The sequence below is a fragment of the Budorcas taxicolor genome, chromosome 1, assembly GCF_023091745.1.
Source record: "Budorcas taxicolor isolate Tak-1 chromosome 1, Takin1.1, whole genome shotgun sequence".
Classification (NCBI taxonomy): Eukaryota; Metazoa; Chordata; class Mammalia; order Artiodactyla; family Bovidae; genus Budorcas; species Budorcas taxicolor.
The window spans coordinates 194901472-194918694 of NC_068910.1; the positions used below are offsets into that span (position 1 = coordinate 194901472).

General features: G+C 35.5%; 1 protein-coding gene across 4 annotated transcripts in view; it reads right to left on the reverse strand.

Moving 5' to 3' along the window:
• Positions 1 to 17223, reverse strand: part of ARMC8 (armadillo repeat containing 8) — a 103215-nt gene that overhangs the window by 36362 nt on the left and 49630 nt on the right. For 2 of the 4 annotated variants that reach the window (XM_052649523.1, XM_052649452.1), the window contains exons 8-12: positions 15700 to 15775; positions 15513 to 15603; positions 13840 to 13900; positions 11231 to 11431; positions 8009 to 8104 (exon numbers count right to left, since the gene is read on the reverse strand). In XM_052649523.1, coding sequence (XP_052505483.1) covers positions 8009 to 8104; positions 11231 to 11431; positions 13840 to 13900; positions 15513 to 15603; positions 15700 to 15775 — 525 coding nt within the window. The remainder of the gene's footprint in view (positions 1 to 8008; positions 8105 to 11230; positions 11432 to 13839; positions 13901 to 15512; positions 15604 to 15699; positions 15776 to 17223) is intronic. The other 2 variants (XM_052649661.1, XM_052649591.1) reach the window with 1 other exon arrangement.

Here is a 17223-nt window from a genome sequence, read left to right on the forward strand (position 1 = left end):
TTCACAGCACTTTTTTTTCAGACTATCACATATCTCCCAGTGAAATTTCTTGCCATTTCATGATTTGGCTCTAGTGGGCATTTAACTTTAGATGAGTAAAGTAATGAAGTGGTTAACAGCAATGGCTTTGGAGTGAGAGAGACTGGAACACAATTTAGGGGCTACCACTTATTGGCTGGATGGTCTTGGTCAAACCACTTGTTTCCTGATCTGTAATAGCTGACCTTACAAGGCTGTATAAGGTTTAAGGGAGATAATGTGCTAATGCACCTTTATCAGCACAATGCCCAGCACACAGTAAGTGCTCAATAAACGTTAATTCTGCTAAGTTTGGTTTCCCAACAGATTATCTCTTGATGTAAATATCTGAATTACATGATTTTTACATGCCCCATACCACCGTGCTACAGTCTATGGTGTCACAGAGTCAGACACGACTAGGTGACTGAACACCACCACCTAACACAATGCTTCATATGTAGTAAAGGCTAAACAGATATTTACTTAATAATGGAACTGGATGGATCTTAATTTTTCTCTTTGACAAGGTGAAAAATCTTATTCTGACAACTCTGCTGATCAACACACAGAATCTAAGGTTTCCTACCATAACCAAAAGCTGTAACTACCATCCAATTTGTCTGCTATCTGCCACATGCCAAAATCACTCAAACAAGGGAAACAGCACGTAGGACAGCAGCCAGTGGCAATGTCATACTGTCAACACTTGACACTGCCTCTCTTTCAGGAAGTCAGACAACTCATCTCCAAGTCCCCCCGCCTCCCCTCTGGTTTTGGTAGGGCCCCATTTCTTTCTACAGTCCAGTATGAAGAGACAAATGAGAAATACAGTTTTTCATCAAACTGGTTTATGGGTGTTTCTATTTAGCTATGCAGTTTTAGCACAGGGCAGGAAAAGTTTTTCTGCAAAGGGCCAAACAGTAAACTTTTAGGCTTCCTGGGCCATGTGATTGTGCAAAATAGCTACAGGCAATGCATAAACAAGTCAGCATGGCTATATTCCAATAAAATTCGATAGATATTTCATCAATTATACCTCAATAAAGCTGAAAAAAGATACAGAGGAAGAAAAACTTTATGGACACAAATTAGAATTTAATTTACTTTTCATGTCAGGAAATATTACTCTTCTTTTGGTTTTCTTCTTCCAACCATTTAAAAATGCAAAAACCATTTTTAGCTCACAGGCTACAGAATTATTACACAGGTGACAAGTACCCACAGGATACAGTTTGCCAACTCCTGTGCTAGCATCAGTACAGGGAAGTATGTAGCGCTGATTCTGGTTCTTCATCACAAACTCAATCTTCTCAAGGTCTACTTCTCCACAAATATTTCACCATCCCAAACAACTGATTCATTTCTAGATAGAACATTCTTGAAAATCCAACCAAATCACTAATTTTAGCTCTACACAGACCATAATATAATATGGTCTTTAATATATACCATATTTTAGCCAATTTCTTGGTTTATTAGACATCTGTCTTAATTATATTATAAACAACTAATGAAACAACCAGTTTGTACTTCTTATTGAAAAAAAGAACAAGAACTTTAATTCAATGATTTATGCCACTACAATGCCACAAAAACAGTATAACTCTCAATTTTATGTCTCCATTTAATGAAACTCTAAACTATAAGTTCATTATTGTATAAATACCTCTATTCTGTATATAGCATTATCGCTCCCAGGTTTGCTTCTTTCAGTATGTTGAAGGCCAAGGGTCTTAATACTGTGGGCAAGTGGCAAAACCTGGTCCTGTCATGGTGAACTCTTTAAAAATACTTACCATCATGAATCAATGCTGCAGAGTTCATTTAAAATTCTTTAGCAGATTAGCTTTCAGATGATAACTAACAATTTAACCACAGATTAAATCAAGTAATTCTGAATTCTGAATGATTTGTTGTTATTCAGTAGCAGAACCAAGTCCTGAAGGGTGCTATTTCTGTGGTACCGTCGAAAACCTTCAAAATGTTCAAGGCATTTGTTTCAACATGTAGACTAAGGCTTAGAAAGAATTCTCTGCATCTGCCTGATTTCATGGCAGAGACAAATACATAATTTTGACAGTATACCTTTTAGATAACCATTTAGAATTAATGAACTTCACAAAATATTTAAAAATGTAAATTCATGGTACAATTATACTGTTACACAGAAGACCAATAATAAAATAAAATAAAGCTACAACAAATGATTTAAAAAGATCAAAGTGAAGCACTTATTAAATTTTTGAGATATTAAAAAGATAGTAAGAAAAGCTGGCCTAAATTTACAAATGTATTTTAAAATCATATAACTTCAAAAACACAGAAGATTTACATTTGTTCAAAATTTGAACATGTGCATTTGGGATATGGATTCAGAAGAATGATGATTCTTTGGAGAAATGACATCTATGGCAATCATAGACAGTAATAATTAATACTTAGATAAAGTTAGATAGAATTTGGCCTCCTTACTTTGCTCAAGACATCTACTACCAATGCTTTTAACCAATTATTGATTTAGATTGTAAATTCTATTTCATTCCAAGAAAAACAAAAGTGTTTTTGTGCTTCAGAGGGCATGATATAGCAACAAAAAAGTTTTGAAAATGAGTATTTTAAATATAGTTTAAAATATAAGAGTAGGAAGACAACTTATTAATAAAAGATAAACTAAGGAAAGACCTATGCTTCTGAATTATAAATATTCTTTTTACTAAACAAATAACTAGTAGTCTTGGAAATTTATAGCACAAAAGGAGTCTTCACTATAAACCTTTTTATTTATGCCCCAATATCATTCAATTTTTTTTCCTAATACACTTAAAAATATATTTATCTTTAATCTTCCAATAAAATTATTCATGGAACGTATTCTAACAAATGCTTCCATTGATTGAGCACCTACACACACCATGCTAGATATTTCAAATACATTGTATCTCAAACTAAAATGTCCCTGAAGATAAAACTTCCTCTGCTAGGAAAAAGAGGGTATAAGAGAAAGTCTCAATCTTCTTTTTGCTTTCCTTTCCTCATTTTTCTCTGCCTATACTTCTCAAAAACACTGTCCAAGAAAAAAGATTGTTCAGTTTAAAAAGAAAATATATCTCACTCTTGGCTACCTTCTTCACATGTGTTATGTAAAAACCACTGTGACTAGTCTTTTTCCCCTTAACAAAGAACAGAAACTTAAGATTTCATGTTTTTGATTCCTGAAGATAGAACGGGCGTTTAGAAAACATCAAAATATTAAATTATTCATTTCCAAGCTGATTCAAGGATAGGTCCACTGATATCACCATGTCCACTTTAATTGGTTCCAAGTAATTCTTTGAGCCCCTTGCAAATTCTTACTGGGATTTCCTTACTTTTCTCTGACTTACTAAGGTTTTATTATAAATTCTGAATATTAAGGCTGTGTCTTTACTTCTCTATCACACCTGCTGTTTTCCTCCTCTCTCCACCCATCTAACATTATTTATACAATGTAGGAAGTTCAATCAATCTATGTAGAATTAAATTACTGACCCTCATTAATTATGATTTTCATAAAAATCTGACATTCATTAATTGGGAATTATTTCATCCAGTTGTATATCACTTTACAGAATAGGTTGATTTCTAAGAGTTGGGCTAATTTCTATAAACCAAATCATACTTCTATCCCTAGGGGAAAAATTGTGCAGATTCACATTTGTGAGTGCTATACATCTTTAAAAATCACACACTTAGAAAGGAAAAAACTGAGAAATGGTAAAAAATTATTTCAAAACTAAACAAGTACCATATCATAAAACATGTTCTCTTTGATCTGTATCAAAGTAAGTAGAAGACATGCCCTTGGAATTGTCTGTCTCTTGAAAATAGAGAATTCCTATATCCCCTCTATGCTAAGTATAGTGAAACCCCTGTCTATATGATCAGATGTAGGTTTTCTCTATTTTAAATCTCCTCTCTTCACATATCTGTAGAATTGCTAGTAAAGTTATGAAAGTTCTTAATGCAGAGAGGTCCATTTATAATACAATTAACAGTGCTTAACAATCCAACTTTGCAATATGGTTCGATTATCTGCTTGTTTTTTTTCTTCCCATTCATCCATTTATTCTTCAAATACTAGTTAAGTGTCAACTATGCACTCAATAGTATTGCAGATGCTGGGAATAAAGTGAGGAACAAAATATTTTAAAAAATTCCTGCCCTCGTGGGGCTTACAGTCTAGTTCCTTAAAGGGGATCTCCAGCTAAAATAAAAGTACTCAAAATCCAAGAGGAAAGCTTTCTGAAAGGCTCCATTAGTCTGATATCTCAAAGGAGCAAAGGCTACAATAAGTATTACATTAACATTTGTAACATGTTTTATTTTTATCAAAAATAAAAATAACATCTAGTTAAGTTTATTAATTTCCTTACATTTTAATTTATTCATAATTAATATATTCCTAATTTTCCTCAATTTACACTTCCTAGCTATTTCTGATAAATTCTATAGCCTCCTTGAAGAAAGAGAGACAATCCTTTTAAATTTCCAACCTAACTGATGATCAATAGATACCAGTCAAGAGACGGTCTTCAAAAAAGCAGTTCTTTGTTATAAAACAATGGACTTCACAATTACAGGACTGTTTGCCACTGCTGGTTCTGCATGACTGGGGTTTTGATTGGGATACCAGTACTTGAAATAATTTGTTAGTTTTCTAACTTCTTTGTTACCATCCCATTAACTGAACTTATACTTCTTAGTCAGCGTTACTATGTGGTAAAGGTTATCAGTAGAAACTAGACTTTCCCCATGGCAAAGACTATCTGGCATCTTACCTAATTTTTACCTGGCACAGTTGTCAGCGCAGGCACTGCTATTGTGCTCTGGACCCTTCTTTTACCGAACTCTCAACTCCTACTCTGCCCTTGCTTTCAAAATTGTGAATTATCTAAGTTTAATATGGCCAGGCCACCTCTGTTGTCAAGCTGAGTGGTCCTTCATCTTTTCTTGGGCTTCTTCTCCCTCTTCACGTCACAGCTAATGGTAATGTTTTCCACTTTCACAGCAGGACTCTTTCCACCCTCTTTCACTGACAGGACACCACAGGAAATCAGGAAATTTGTAGGTATGCCACAGAGTGATAAAGGATGCCAAGCTAGGAATAAGGATATCAACTTTGTTCTGCACAGGATACCGAAAGATCCAGAAGTATTAAAGGAAATGTCACTCTGCATATGATTTCTGCATTTTCATTTCTATATTTCTCTCTCTATATATATTCATTTAACAATATTCACTGAGTGCTTATGAGGTTCTGGGACTGTTACACAGTTAGTTACTTTTAATGGGAACACACCAACACTGCTTCAAAGCAGGACTGGTACATCTCTGACCTATAGGTCATAATCAGTCTTCAGCTTAATTTTGTGTGGCCCAGAGAGAAGGTATCAAGAAATGAAATCACAGCAGGCCTTAAGAAGTCTTTAGAAGCAGTAAGATAGAGGCAGCCATAATTCCATGAAGAAAGGAGGCCTGTATCTTTCTCCTTTACTTCTGTGTATACCTCTCACAGTCTCTAGTTCTCTGTTCTTCATTCTGCCTCATTTCCTTAACTGGTCATAAAAAGGCAATGGGATATATGTTACTTCCTATATTTATTGAATCACATTCCTATCTTCAATTTAAAGGGCAGACCAATTGAACATCTCTTATTTGTATCCTGGAGCAAACATAAAGCCTTTTCGTTGCTTTTGTTTGGGGTGAGGGAAAAGGAGGGGGTGGAAATAGGTCTACAGTCCTTGAAATCTCTTTCAGAGATTATTACCCACTCATTAACTCAGTAAACTAAAATTCCATCTTGGCACGTACGAAAATTGCATTAAAAAATAAAACAATAATAAACATTGTACTTCAAGAATCTACACCAAAAAATGAGATACAATCAAAGTTCATTAAGGCATAAGTGTAAAAAGTAAATAAATATTTCATAGAGAAACTAAATAAAAATCTATCCAAATAATTATTTCAACAAAAAATAGAATAGAAATAAATGCATTCAAAGGAAGAGTTATCATTTATCATTTTTTACACTGAAAATAAGAATTCTCCACTAGGAACTGTTTTCATGCAGATTTTATCACAAAATTATTTTATATTTTTCAGTTTACAATTTCTCTCTTCAGTAGTTGCTATGAACTGTAAATTATTCACTTGATTCCACAGAAATTAAATATCTTCCTAAAAACTCTATAGAATCCCCATTACATCAGCATACCACAGTATCTTTTCTTCAGCACACACAAAAAAAACTATAATAATTATAACTTATTCTTTATTTGTCATCTTTCTACAGAAATTATCAGGATTTAGCCTTACCAGGAAATTATACACATTATAAATACAACTTTAGACTACTAATCACCAGACTCTTATATTGTATTTCTAGAACACGATATCACAAATTAAAGTCATTAATTCCAAAACAATAGTTTATTAACAAAAAAGTACAAAGAAGTACAAATGGACATCCTATTTCCCCCTCATTACGGTCCATCTATCTACCTCCCTTTCAGTCCATGGCATGGCCTTCTTGAGCTAAAAGAATGGGTAAAATACTTTTCTTTCCATTGGGCTCTACTAAACCATCCCCAAACAAATCATTATGTATTTAAGTTACACAGTCCACGTCAATTTTTAAAATGTTTTATCTATATGAATCGCCATAAAATCCTCTCCCCTTGGCAATATACCATGTTCCTAAACTGAATGAAACATATGAACATCAATATCCATAAATCATGCTTAGACAGAGGGAATATCGTATCACTAGTATGTCTGCCTTGAAGTAACAGTTTACAAATTAAAGCTTAGAGGTGTTGAAAAGGATTTTCATAGATATTTACTAAAACATATCAAGTCAAAAACATCTTGTTAACTGAACTAAATTGAGGTACATGGAAAACATTCAGCTTAGTTGTGTTTTCTGCAGATTTTAAATCAGTTACTTACATATCTAATCTTACTGCTATTAATTTCAATTTTCTCCAACTGTGGTCCAATTTATTTTAATAAACCTACAGTTAATTCCATACTTCTCTCTCTACAAGCCCAAAGTACCTCTCTAAATCATGTTAAAGTCCCAACACTTGTGATTTCTCTCTCCGGGCTCCTTAAAATACCAATACAGGATGGGAAGATTTAGTAAACTGCCACATTTTGCTTTCTGCTATGGTTCATCAGGACAGAACATATGAATTAATTTATTGATGTTCCTAAAGTCTTGTGTATAATTTATTAGATTATACATTTTTGTGTGTAGTAAGCTCCAGCCTTTTGGTCTGCGGGAGAGAGCCAGATCAGAGCTTACAATACTTGACTCCCTGCTTAGAACTATTCTCATGAAGAACATGAGCTCAGTGTTGGACTAGACTGCAATAACATAAGGTGCTATACCAGTGATACATTTTTTGGGAGCTGGAAAATTCAGATGACCACTCACTAAACATAAAATCATTATTCCATAAAGATTTTATTCACATCAAACTTGCACAGTAGCAAAAAAAATCAAAACATAACTAAGCCACATATCAAAGAACAATATACAATAGAGATATGAATTTCTCAATGGCATTGGAAAGGATTTCCATAAATAACATTTACAATTCTAGTGTTAGGTCTTTCAAGGTATCTGAAGCTTCACAGTGCTAGAATTGATTTTTATCAGAACACATGCAAAAATGTGCAACATAATAATCCATATTAATGACACAAAAAAGCACGCCGGTTATTTGTCATTCCAGCACGGCCATGCCACTCTATGTTCTAAAAAAAAAAAAAACAACCCCCCAAATCCGGGTCCCATTCATTCTTCAATTATGCCTTTAGTCACTCTGTTTTATTATATTCAAACAGTCACTGTTAGTGCTCTTCACCACGACTTTCAGGTTGACGTCACTCCCTGCCTGCTGGCTGTCAGGACTGGGGGACGCCCCTCTCCCAGACTCACCTTCTTCCGGATGTCTTCATCGTTTGCTCCGAGAGAGGCATAGAGCTTGAATGCAGCCTGGCGAAGTTCATGAGCATGCTTTAAGTCATGATCAAGCTACAGGAGGAAAAAAAGATGTGTTCCAACCCAGTCCACAAATTAAATTTTCAATAAAACAAATAGAGTTGAAGAAAAAAAGAATGCTTAACAGCTACTAACATATTGATGCTGGTTATTTTGGGGTTTGGCTCACATATGACTAAGACCTTGCTGGGTCTGTGTCAGGAAGACCCGAAATTCTTGCAGTTTGCTTCTGTCTAAAATGTGATAACACTGGTATATGAAAAACCTTTGTGATCTTTGAGCCCTAAAAATTCAGTGTTTCTTTAGTGGCACTGATGCTTGCTTGCAGCAGTTGGTTTTTTTTGGCCATGGCATGTGGAATCTTAGTTCCCCAGCCAGAGATTGAATCTGTGCCCCCAGCAATGGAAGCGTGGAGTTCTAACCACTGGAGCACCAGGGAATTCCCCACCAGCTCTTTGAAACACTCTCACAAACATGGCATACTCAGGCCTTTCCAGCCCTAGAATACAGCTGATAACTTGAGTGCTGCTGAATCTTTGAGAAGGTTTTCCCAAACATTAATAGTGCTAGCCAAATTTCAGCATTTAAAAAGCATTTTAGAAGCAGGAAAATCTTTGTAAAAATACTTAATAAACAACAGAAAACAGTAATCATTACTATCTGTCTATTACAGCTATCTGAGAGTTGTTTTCAGGAGACTTTTTTGGGATAAATTTATTAAAATTACTGGTATGAAATAATTAATGCTGTCTTTCACATGCATAACTGGCTTTCTCAGTTATCAGTTCTTCCAAATACCTGATTTATCACCAAACTACCAAAAAGATAAAAAAGAAGTATGTTCTTAGGACACTTTCAGTGACTAAATACAAACCAGTAAATTTATAAGGCATATCAATAAATAATTTCACAACTAAGAGATATAACTTACTCATCCAAATGATGGCAACTTTTTCCAAATAAGTTGCCTTGGAAAACTTCACCCTTATGCAAAGATGTAGGTGTTGTTCATAATATTCTGAAACCCTCTTTTGAAAATTCCTAAAGAACTGAATGGCATACTAGCAAGAAAACCTTGACAATAACATATTTTCATCAACTAAGAGAGTTTTAACTGTCACTGGTGTGTGAAGTTGGAGAAACCCAGCTGGGTAATGTCATTTAGAGTAACAACAACAAAAACTCCAGAGTAAAAAAAACCTGAAACTCAGATGGGGTGGTTCTAAAGGCAATTCTTAAGTGTAGCTCCAAAAATATCTTGATCAAAGCAGGCACAGATGGTTTATGGGAGGAATCTCCCAATACACAATATTCATTTTGATGTGTAAGTTCTAAAATATGTGTTCTTATGTCTTAACTACTTTCCAGTCATAACTCAGTAGAATACTAACTTGGACTTAAGCAAAGTATCGTGAAAATCACACATTATTAACATGCAAAAAGTCCCTTTTCGGTCTAGTATCCACACTTCTATGTCAGAAACCACTGTATCAAAAATAAAGATGACAAAACAAACTAATATTCAAGTTTAGGAGATTTTTAAAAGTCATTATTATCCCAGTTTTACTGTGATGGGAGAACCCTAGGAGAAGGGATAATCTATATACCAGTTAAATGTTTTGCATATATATAGGCTAGAAGTTCTTATAACTGTTTCTTCACTCTCATATCCATCAAAGTGTTCTATTTGCCTTGCTGGGATGGTCAACTAAAGGGGTTCATGAGGCTATAGTTAGGACTTGCTCATATATCTTTGTACTGGGAAGTACTGTGTTAGTTTGAGCAAGTAGTCAGAGGGAAAACAGACAAGGCAAGATGGTTCAATACAACATATCACTTCTACTAGAAAAACAATACTATTGAAGGAAATGAAAGTGAAAGTAACTCAGTCATGTCCAATTCTTTGTGACCCCATGGATTATACAGTCCATAGAATTCTCCAAGCCAGAATACTGGAGTGGGTAGCCTTTTCCTTCTCCAGGGGATCATCCCAACCCAGGGATCGAACCCAGGCCTGCCATATTGCAGGTGGATTCTTTACCAGCTGAGCCATGAGGGAAGCCCAAGAATACTGGAGTGGGTAGCCTATCCCTTTTCCAGCGGATCTTCCTGACCCAGGAATCAAACTGGGGTCTCCTGCATTGCAGGTGAATTCTTTATCAACCGAGCTATCCTGAAGGAAGGGTAGGCACAAAACTTTAATATATAAAGGGCAGAGTACATTAATACAAATATCAATGAAAGTTATTCTAGGCCCTTTCTGAGACAGAGAAAGGTATACCCTTAATAGTTTGTTTTATTTTTAGTGTTAAATGCCAAAAGAATAGTTGCCTACCAGATGAAGTTTTTTGGAACCCAAGGGCAGGGGAGAGGTCAAAAGAATAGTTTTTAAAATTTACCACTGGGACCAGCAGCATTAAAAACATAGTCACATATGTGAAACAGTACTGGTTACCATTTAAGAGGCAATGCTCTCTCTACTGTGACCTCCTTAAATAAACTTTCTCTAACAGAATGTTTATCTCTCATGCTTAGAGAAATGCATATGACAAACAGGTTGAGAAAAACAAAGCCAAAAAGAATATCTACCATTCTAAGGAACTGATAGTTTGAGAAAAAGTTAGCACAATTTGGTCCTTGATGCTTTCAAACTAGAGGTTAGGTGGTGCTTTACTGTCAACTACCAGGCCCAAAACACAGTATGAAACTGCAGAAAAGAAAGAGGAGATGGCAAAAATTAGAAGAAAAGATAGGAAAAAACAGTGGCAGAGAGTAAAATAAAGCCACTCAGCCTCTTGGAACAGAAGATTATCTTTGCTCTAAAGAATGAGAATATAGCAACAGAGATGATTCTGGAACCTTGAAAAGGATTAGAGGATGTTGATATAATGTCAATAACCCTAGCTTAGAGACCCTGCTATTTTGGGGTTAGGTGGGAATCAGGGATGAAATTTCTTGATTACCTCCTTACTAAAAAACTTAACAGACTGAATTCAAAAACTCATAAAGCAACATCATGTTTCTTACCGAAAGTAAAAGATTTCTTTACTTAAAAGGGCTTTGAACTGTAATTTATCAAGTGGTTCAAAGTAGTGAACAGTAAGAAAATCTTTTTTAAAATCCCTCTCTTGAGCTGCTGAAAAGGAAAAGAGAACATACCCTTTTAATATCAGTGATGGCACTCACAGAGCTGGGATACTTGAAGTAATCAGCAAGCATGGCAATGAGGTGATCAGTAATGCTAGCAATTCTCTGCAGCTCAACATCTGGTTCAATCAGATAGGCGAGTGTCTCAGCTCCTTCAACTCTCTCCTCTAGTAACCTCTCCTTACTGCACATTCGAACCAAACAAGGCAATGTCTGGAAGGAGTGAAATTAATTATTTGCTTTTTTGGTAAAGGGAAAAGCACGATGGAGATCATATAGTAACTAAATCGACCCAATGGTTTTTACTGGGAGTCATGTTGGTAATCAAATATTTCAATAAAGACTTTCAGAGAATAAAAGGATTTCTTTTGGAATGTAAAAACAAAATTCAGTGCGCATTAATCATTTATACTGGCACACTAAACTCACATATATTCAAAGCACTTTAGGCTTTTGTGATTGATGAGACTGAAGCTTTATCATACAACCTTACAGAAGACATTCAAGAATCCCTAATATATCACTGCTGATGCTTTTGCCCTGTCAATGTATTTATTTACCTAAAATAATTCAGCAGTTTAATTAGGAAAAATTTTGCCTTAGAAAAAGCACACTGTCTTTCCCTTGTGCTCAGCTGCTCAGTCGTGTCTGACTCTTTGTGACCCCATGGACTGCAGTCTGCCAGGCTCCTCTCTTCATGGAATTTTCTGGGCAAGAATACTGGAGTGGGTTGCCATTTCCTACTCCAGAATTTTTTCCTTAATGAGTGTGTTATGGCTGGGATGACTTTCAATTTTTTGTTTAGAGATTACAAAAACAAAATACAGCTTTAAAAATTCAGTGATCTTCCCATTGCTCAGATTCTACCAGTTCTCCTCTAATCCAAGTGAACTGCACCAATCACAATTCCTTGGTTCTCCAAAGAACTCCCTGGAATGACTGTGATATCAGTTTTACTTCTGAGGTCCTTTGAAAATCTTGGCTTGGTAATTAACCTACCTTAAAGATAAAGACAGCGCTACGTCATGTCCAACTTTGGCAATCCCATCAACTGTAGCCTGCCAGGCTCCTCTGTCCATGGGATTCTCCAGGCAAGAATACTGGAGTAGGTTGCCATTTCCTTCTCCAGGGAACTTCCTGATGCAGGAACTGAACCCAGGTCTCCCACATTGCAGGCAGATGCTTTACTGACTGAGCTACGTGGGAAGCCTTACACTCAGTTCAGTTCAGTCGCTCAGTCGTGTCCGCCTCTTTGCAACCCCATGAATCACAGCACGCCAGGCTTCCCTGTCCATACATTAGGTTCTCATTAAAAATATCCCATGTTTATATTTCTAAGGCTGAAGAATTAACTTTAAAGGTTGATATGGATATAGAAACTGAAACATTAGATTATATGAAGCTTTCCTCTACAACCACAGTCAACTATGTTTTGTTCTAAGTTCCTATGATAGCTTTACCACAGAGTTCAGTACTTCATTGTTCACTACTGATCTCTTATCAGGCTGGTTCCATCTTTAAGATACAACCCTAGGCTTCCAAGAAGAAAGCCTTATTCTTATTTTCCTTTGAGTAGTTACCAACATTTATCAATACCATAAATTCATGGATTATTGAATTTGATGCTCACAACTACTATCCAAAGAAGATACTATTAAACAAGTTTATCCATGAGAAAGAAAAGTAGGGATAGAGCAGTTAAGTAAGGATGTGGAAGCCCTCAGTGCTCTATGCAGCACTACCTACTTAGGGGTCCTCAGATCTTATTACATGAACTGTCTGCTTCACCAAAACTAAAGGAAACATTAATCTTCTTAATGGTCTTTTATCCTTGGGTTCATTTTGAACACAGATAATGAGAGATTTCACACTGACAAAATGACACACTATTTACAGCTATTCTGTTCTTTAGAGTTAAGAAGAAGTTTAATGCATTTAATATATTATTATTATTCTCAATAACCCTGTGGGATAGATGAGCAGGAATTATTGCTCTCATTTTCATAATTAGGAATCTGAGGCACCAAAAGAATAAGGGATGTGCCCAAGGCTACCAACCGAGTCACCGGTGGAAGTGCTAAAACCAGAATCCAGGTCTTAGGACTTTTAGGGCTAGTCTTTCATCTGGGCTTTTCAGAGTTCTAGTTGCATCTGACACACCACAATAATGATGATTGCTTTCAAGTGTTTTCTTATTCTTTCTCATTACGCCTTTTTATTATCTGGCATGAGGGTGAAATTAAGTCTTCATCTGAAGAGTTAGCAAACTGCTTGCCTACAAAACTGTGTTGAAAACAATGAAAATCAAGTATTAAAATATATTTTCTATTGAACTTGAATCTTACATATTTTTATAGTATTTACATCCTTCTAATTACCATAAAAGTGAAAAAGTTTGACATGCAAAGATTTACTTTAACTTTCAAAACACATCTAAAACCAATTTTTAAAAACTACAAGTCATCCCGCTGAAGAGCATGATGTTTTAATATTATTTCTTGCTGCATTCAAATGCCGTAGTGATAAATATGTAAAAGGAAAAAAGAATATTAATATTTATAGTCAATGCTTAAATAGCTGGGTAATTTTCACATGTTTTTAGAAAGAATTAATTAGCTCACCTTTAATACAATACAGTTGTCATCTGTCCGAATTGCTCCAGCTCTACACATGTAAGTTAAACTGGAATAAGATGGCAGAAAGTAAGTTTTTGCTAGTATTTTAAAATTAAAAAAAAACAACAACTCTACTTGCTTTTAAGATATTACAGAGGAGAAAAAAGACACCTACTCTTACTTATCATGAGGGAGAAGGTTTTGACACTTTCTTACCTGAGACTCTGTTAATTAAACAAAACTACCTGATATATGCAGACAGTAAGCCAGATATTTTTAAAATACCTACAAAATTGTTTCAAAATTAAATGGCCAAATGAGTGGATAAACATTAAAGCAAGGTGTTGGGCACACTTGAGGCCTTTATACTTTTCTCTATACTTTTTATGTTTGAAATTTTCCGTAACAAAAAGGAAAAAATTTTTAAGTAAAATATAAATTCAACAAAGTATCTAAGTTTAAATGAGGTTATATTGGGATATTTCAAATCTAATAACAGTAGAATTATCACAGAAGTATTTAACTTGTAATACTTACAGCTATCCCTAAGATATTAACTAACTAGTCAGATGTTAACAGTAGTGGCTTTGAGAATTAGTTAATGATTTGGTTCTTTTGAAAAACAATTTACCTTCACAATTATATCTGACTTTGAATAAGAACAAAATTACTTTCTCCTCTCTAAGCAAGTACTGAACATTAAGCACTTAATGAATTTCCATTTTGAATTAGATTCCTTTTCAGGAGGGCAAAAAATAAAATAAAATACCCCATGTTATGGCTTTGAGGGAAAGCTTCAAACAAATCAGTAAAATTTCATACTTATATTGTAGTAGTTAAATTCTTTATTACTGTTATCATTATCTTAAGATTTGTTACTGCATTGTTTTTTGAAGCCAGTTCCATGAGACCATTACCTTACTAACAAAAAGGCAAATGCTGCTTTGAAGACGAAAAGCAGATGAACAAAAAATACAAACCACATAAACAAATAGAAAACAGAAAATTCATGATGCAAGGATGATTCACTGAAAATTCCTCATCTGGGCCAAAATATTAGAGTCATAGCTTCTTAAATATTGTAACTAAACCATTCACTTAGCACAGAACCCTACACAACAGATATTAACTCTATCTGGCAATGAATTGATAATTACAGAATTAACATGTATTGAATGCTTACAAGAGCCAGGAACTGTGCTAATAAGAACTTTAAATAACTATTTTATAAATGGTCTCTATGAGGAATCTTTGTTTTGTTTTTCTAAAGAGGAAGAAGTCCCATTCTCTGAAATCATCCCTTGGTTATCAACTTCAACTAACTCTGTTTCTTTATATTCTCCTGACAATACTTAGCATAATCTGTGTTGGTTAAATCTGATCTAATTCTGTATTATTTTAACTGAAATACAAGGAGAAGGGAATGTACTGAAGTAATTTTCTGTAGGCAGTCTTAGATGTTATGAGAGTTCTTGTTCTGCCTGCAAACTGAGTACAAAACTCATAACCATTTAAGAAGATGACAATCCCATGAGAGTCAAACTTCAAAATCCCCAGACAAGATGCGGACTGAGAGTGAGCTGACTAGGCCGTCCACAGCAGACAGGTAAAGTGCTGTCTCTCTCCCCACAGTAGACAGGTAAAGCTGTGTCTTTCTCCCACACCATCTTCACTTTTACCATTTTGCCGATGTCAGCTGCATCTCAATGGGCTTATCCCTCTGTAACATCTTCACAAAAATCTGTGGTAACAACTCTCCATCAACCAAAACTAGAAATAAAACAAGTAACAAGGAGTAAGGAATTTTTTAAATCTACAAAGTTCATAAATTAAATCATGTAGGTGCCACTGAAAGTTCCAGCCTACCATTTACCAGGGTCATCGATACCTGGGGGTTTTCAAAAGCTAAAACTGAGAAGCATTTCAGTGCTTGCATTCGAACCTATAAAAATAAACAAAGCATTTATTTTAATTTTGCAAATATGAATTTTAATCTCGAAGATTCTAAACCCTTCTGAAGAAATAACTATTTAAACCTGCTTAGAGTATTAAAGGAAGGGTTTTAGAGAGTAAAAATAAGACTTGTATATCTGAAGAGTACAGTAAATTAGAATTAATTATAAAAAGTTAAAATTAATTTTGAAATAATGGAAAAGAAAGAACAGGAAAGAAGTAGCAACTAAAACTGAACTAGATAAATTCCAATCATATTTAAAAGAATGCTGTAAAAAATACAATGTTGATAAGGCAAAGGGAACTTAATAACAATAAATAACTAATTGCTTTTCAAGTGAGACATTTCTTCTTCCCAAATTGCAAACCAGAGAACTGAAGAGAAGACCAAAAAAAGTACTCTTATAGTTGTGTATGGCATGGGAAGTGGGGGAAGAGAACAGGAAAGAAAGTTATAAAAAAGTTCAAAAAAGGACTAATTCAACTTCAGAAATACTTATCAATTGTGTTTTGTTGTTTTTGTTTGGTTGCTAAGACGTGTCCGACTCTTTGCGACCCCATGGACAGTAGCCTGATAGGCTCCTCTGTCCATGGGTTTTCCCAGATAAGAATACTGGAATGGATTGCCATTTCCTCTCCAGGGGATCTTCCCAACTCAGGGATCAAACTTGTATCTTCTGCATTAGCAGGTGGTCTCTTTACCACTGAGCCATCAGGGAAGCCTGTATGAATTATGCTGCTGCTGCTGCTAAGTCGCTTCAGTCACGTCGGACTCTGCGTGAGCCCATAGACAGCAGCCCACCAGGCTCTCCTGTCCCTAGGATTCTCCAGGCAAGAACACTGGAGTGGGTTGCCATTTCCTTCTCCAAGGCATGAAAGTGAAAAGTGAAAGTGAAGTCACTCAGTCGTGTCCCACTCTTAGCCACCCCATGGACTGCAGCCCAACAGGCTCCTCCATCCATGGGATTTTCCAGGCAAGAGTACTGGAGTGGGTGGCCATTTCCTTCTCCATGAATTATGCTACTATACCTCAAAACTAGGTAATTGGTCTGGGATGACACCAAGGCTCAAATTCTTGACCATACACAACATAGTTTATTAAGTTGTTAGTTTTCATTCTTTCTGTTCAGTTTTCACCAAATGACCTAATCCTTACTTCTGAGTAAGGTTCTTCTGTGGAGCCCAAGAGTGGCAGCATAGGTAGCTGGGATGTGAGGAAGCCCTGTCCCTCATCTGGGTGATACTCTGCAGCACAAGCACAAGCCCACAGGTGGAACCTAGAATATGTTCATGACACTTTGTCAGTGGAGCAAACCTTGGCGAGAGTAGTTATCATAATCTTTTTCCTTCTACAACCTGTAACTTGTCATAGTAGATAAGGAAGTCTAGTGTGGAAAAAAGAAAGAAATGGAGGAAGAACTAGGGGAATTAATGAAG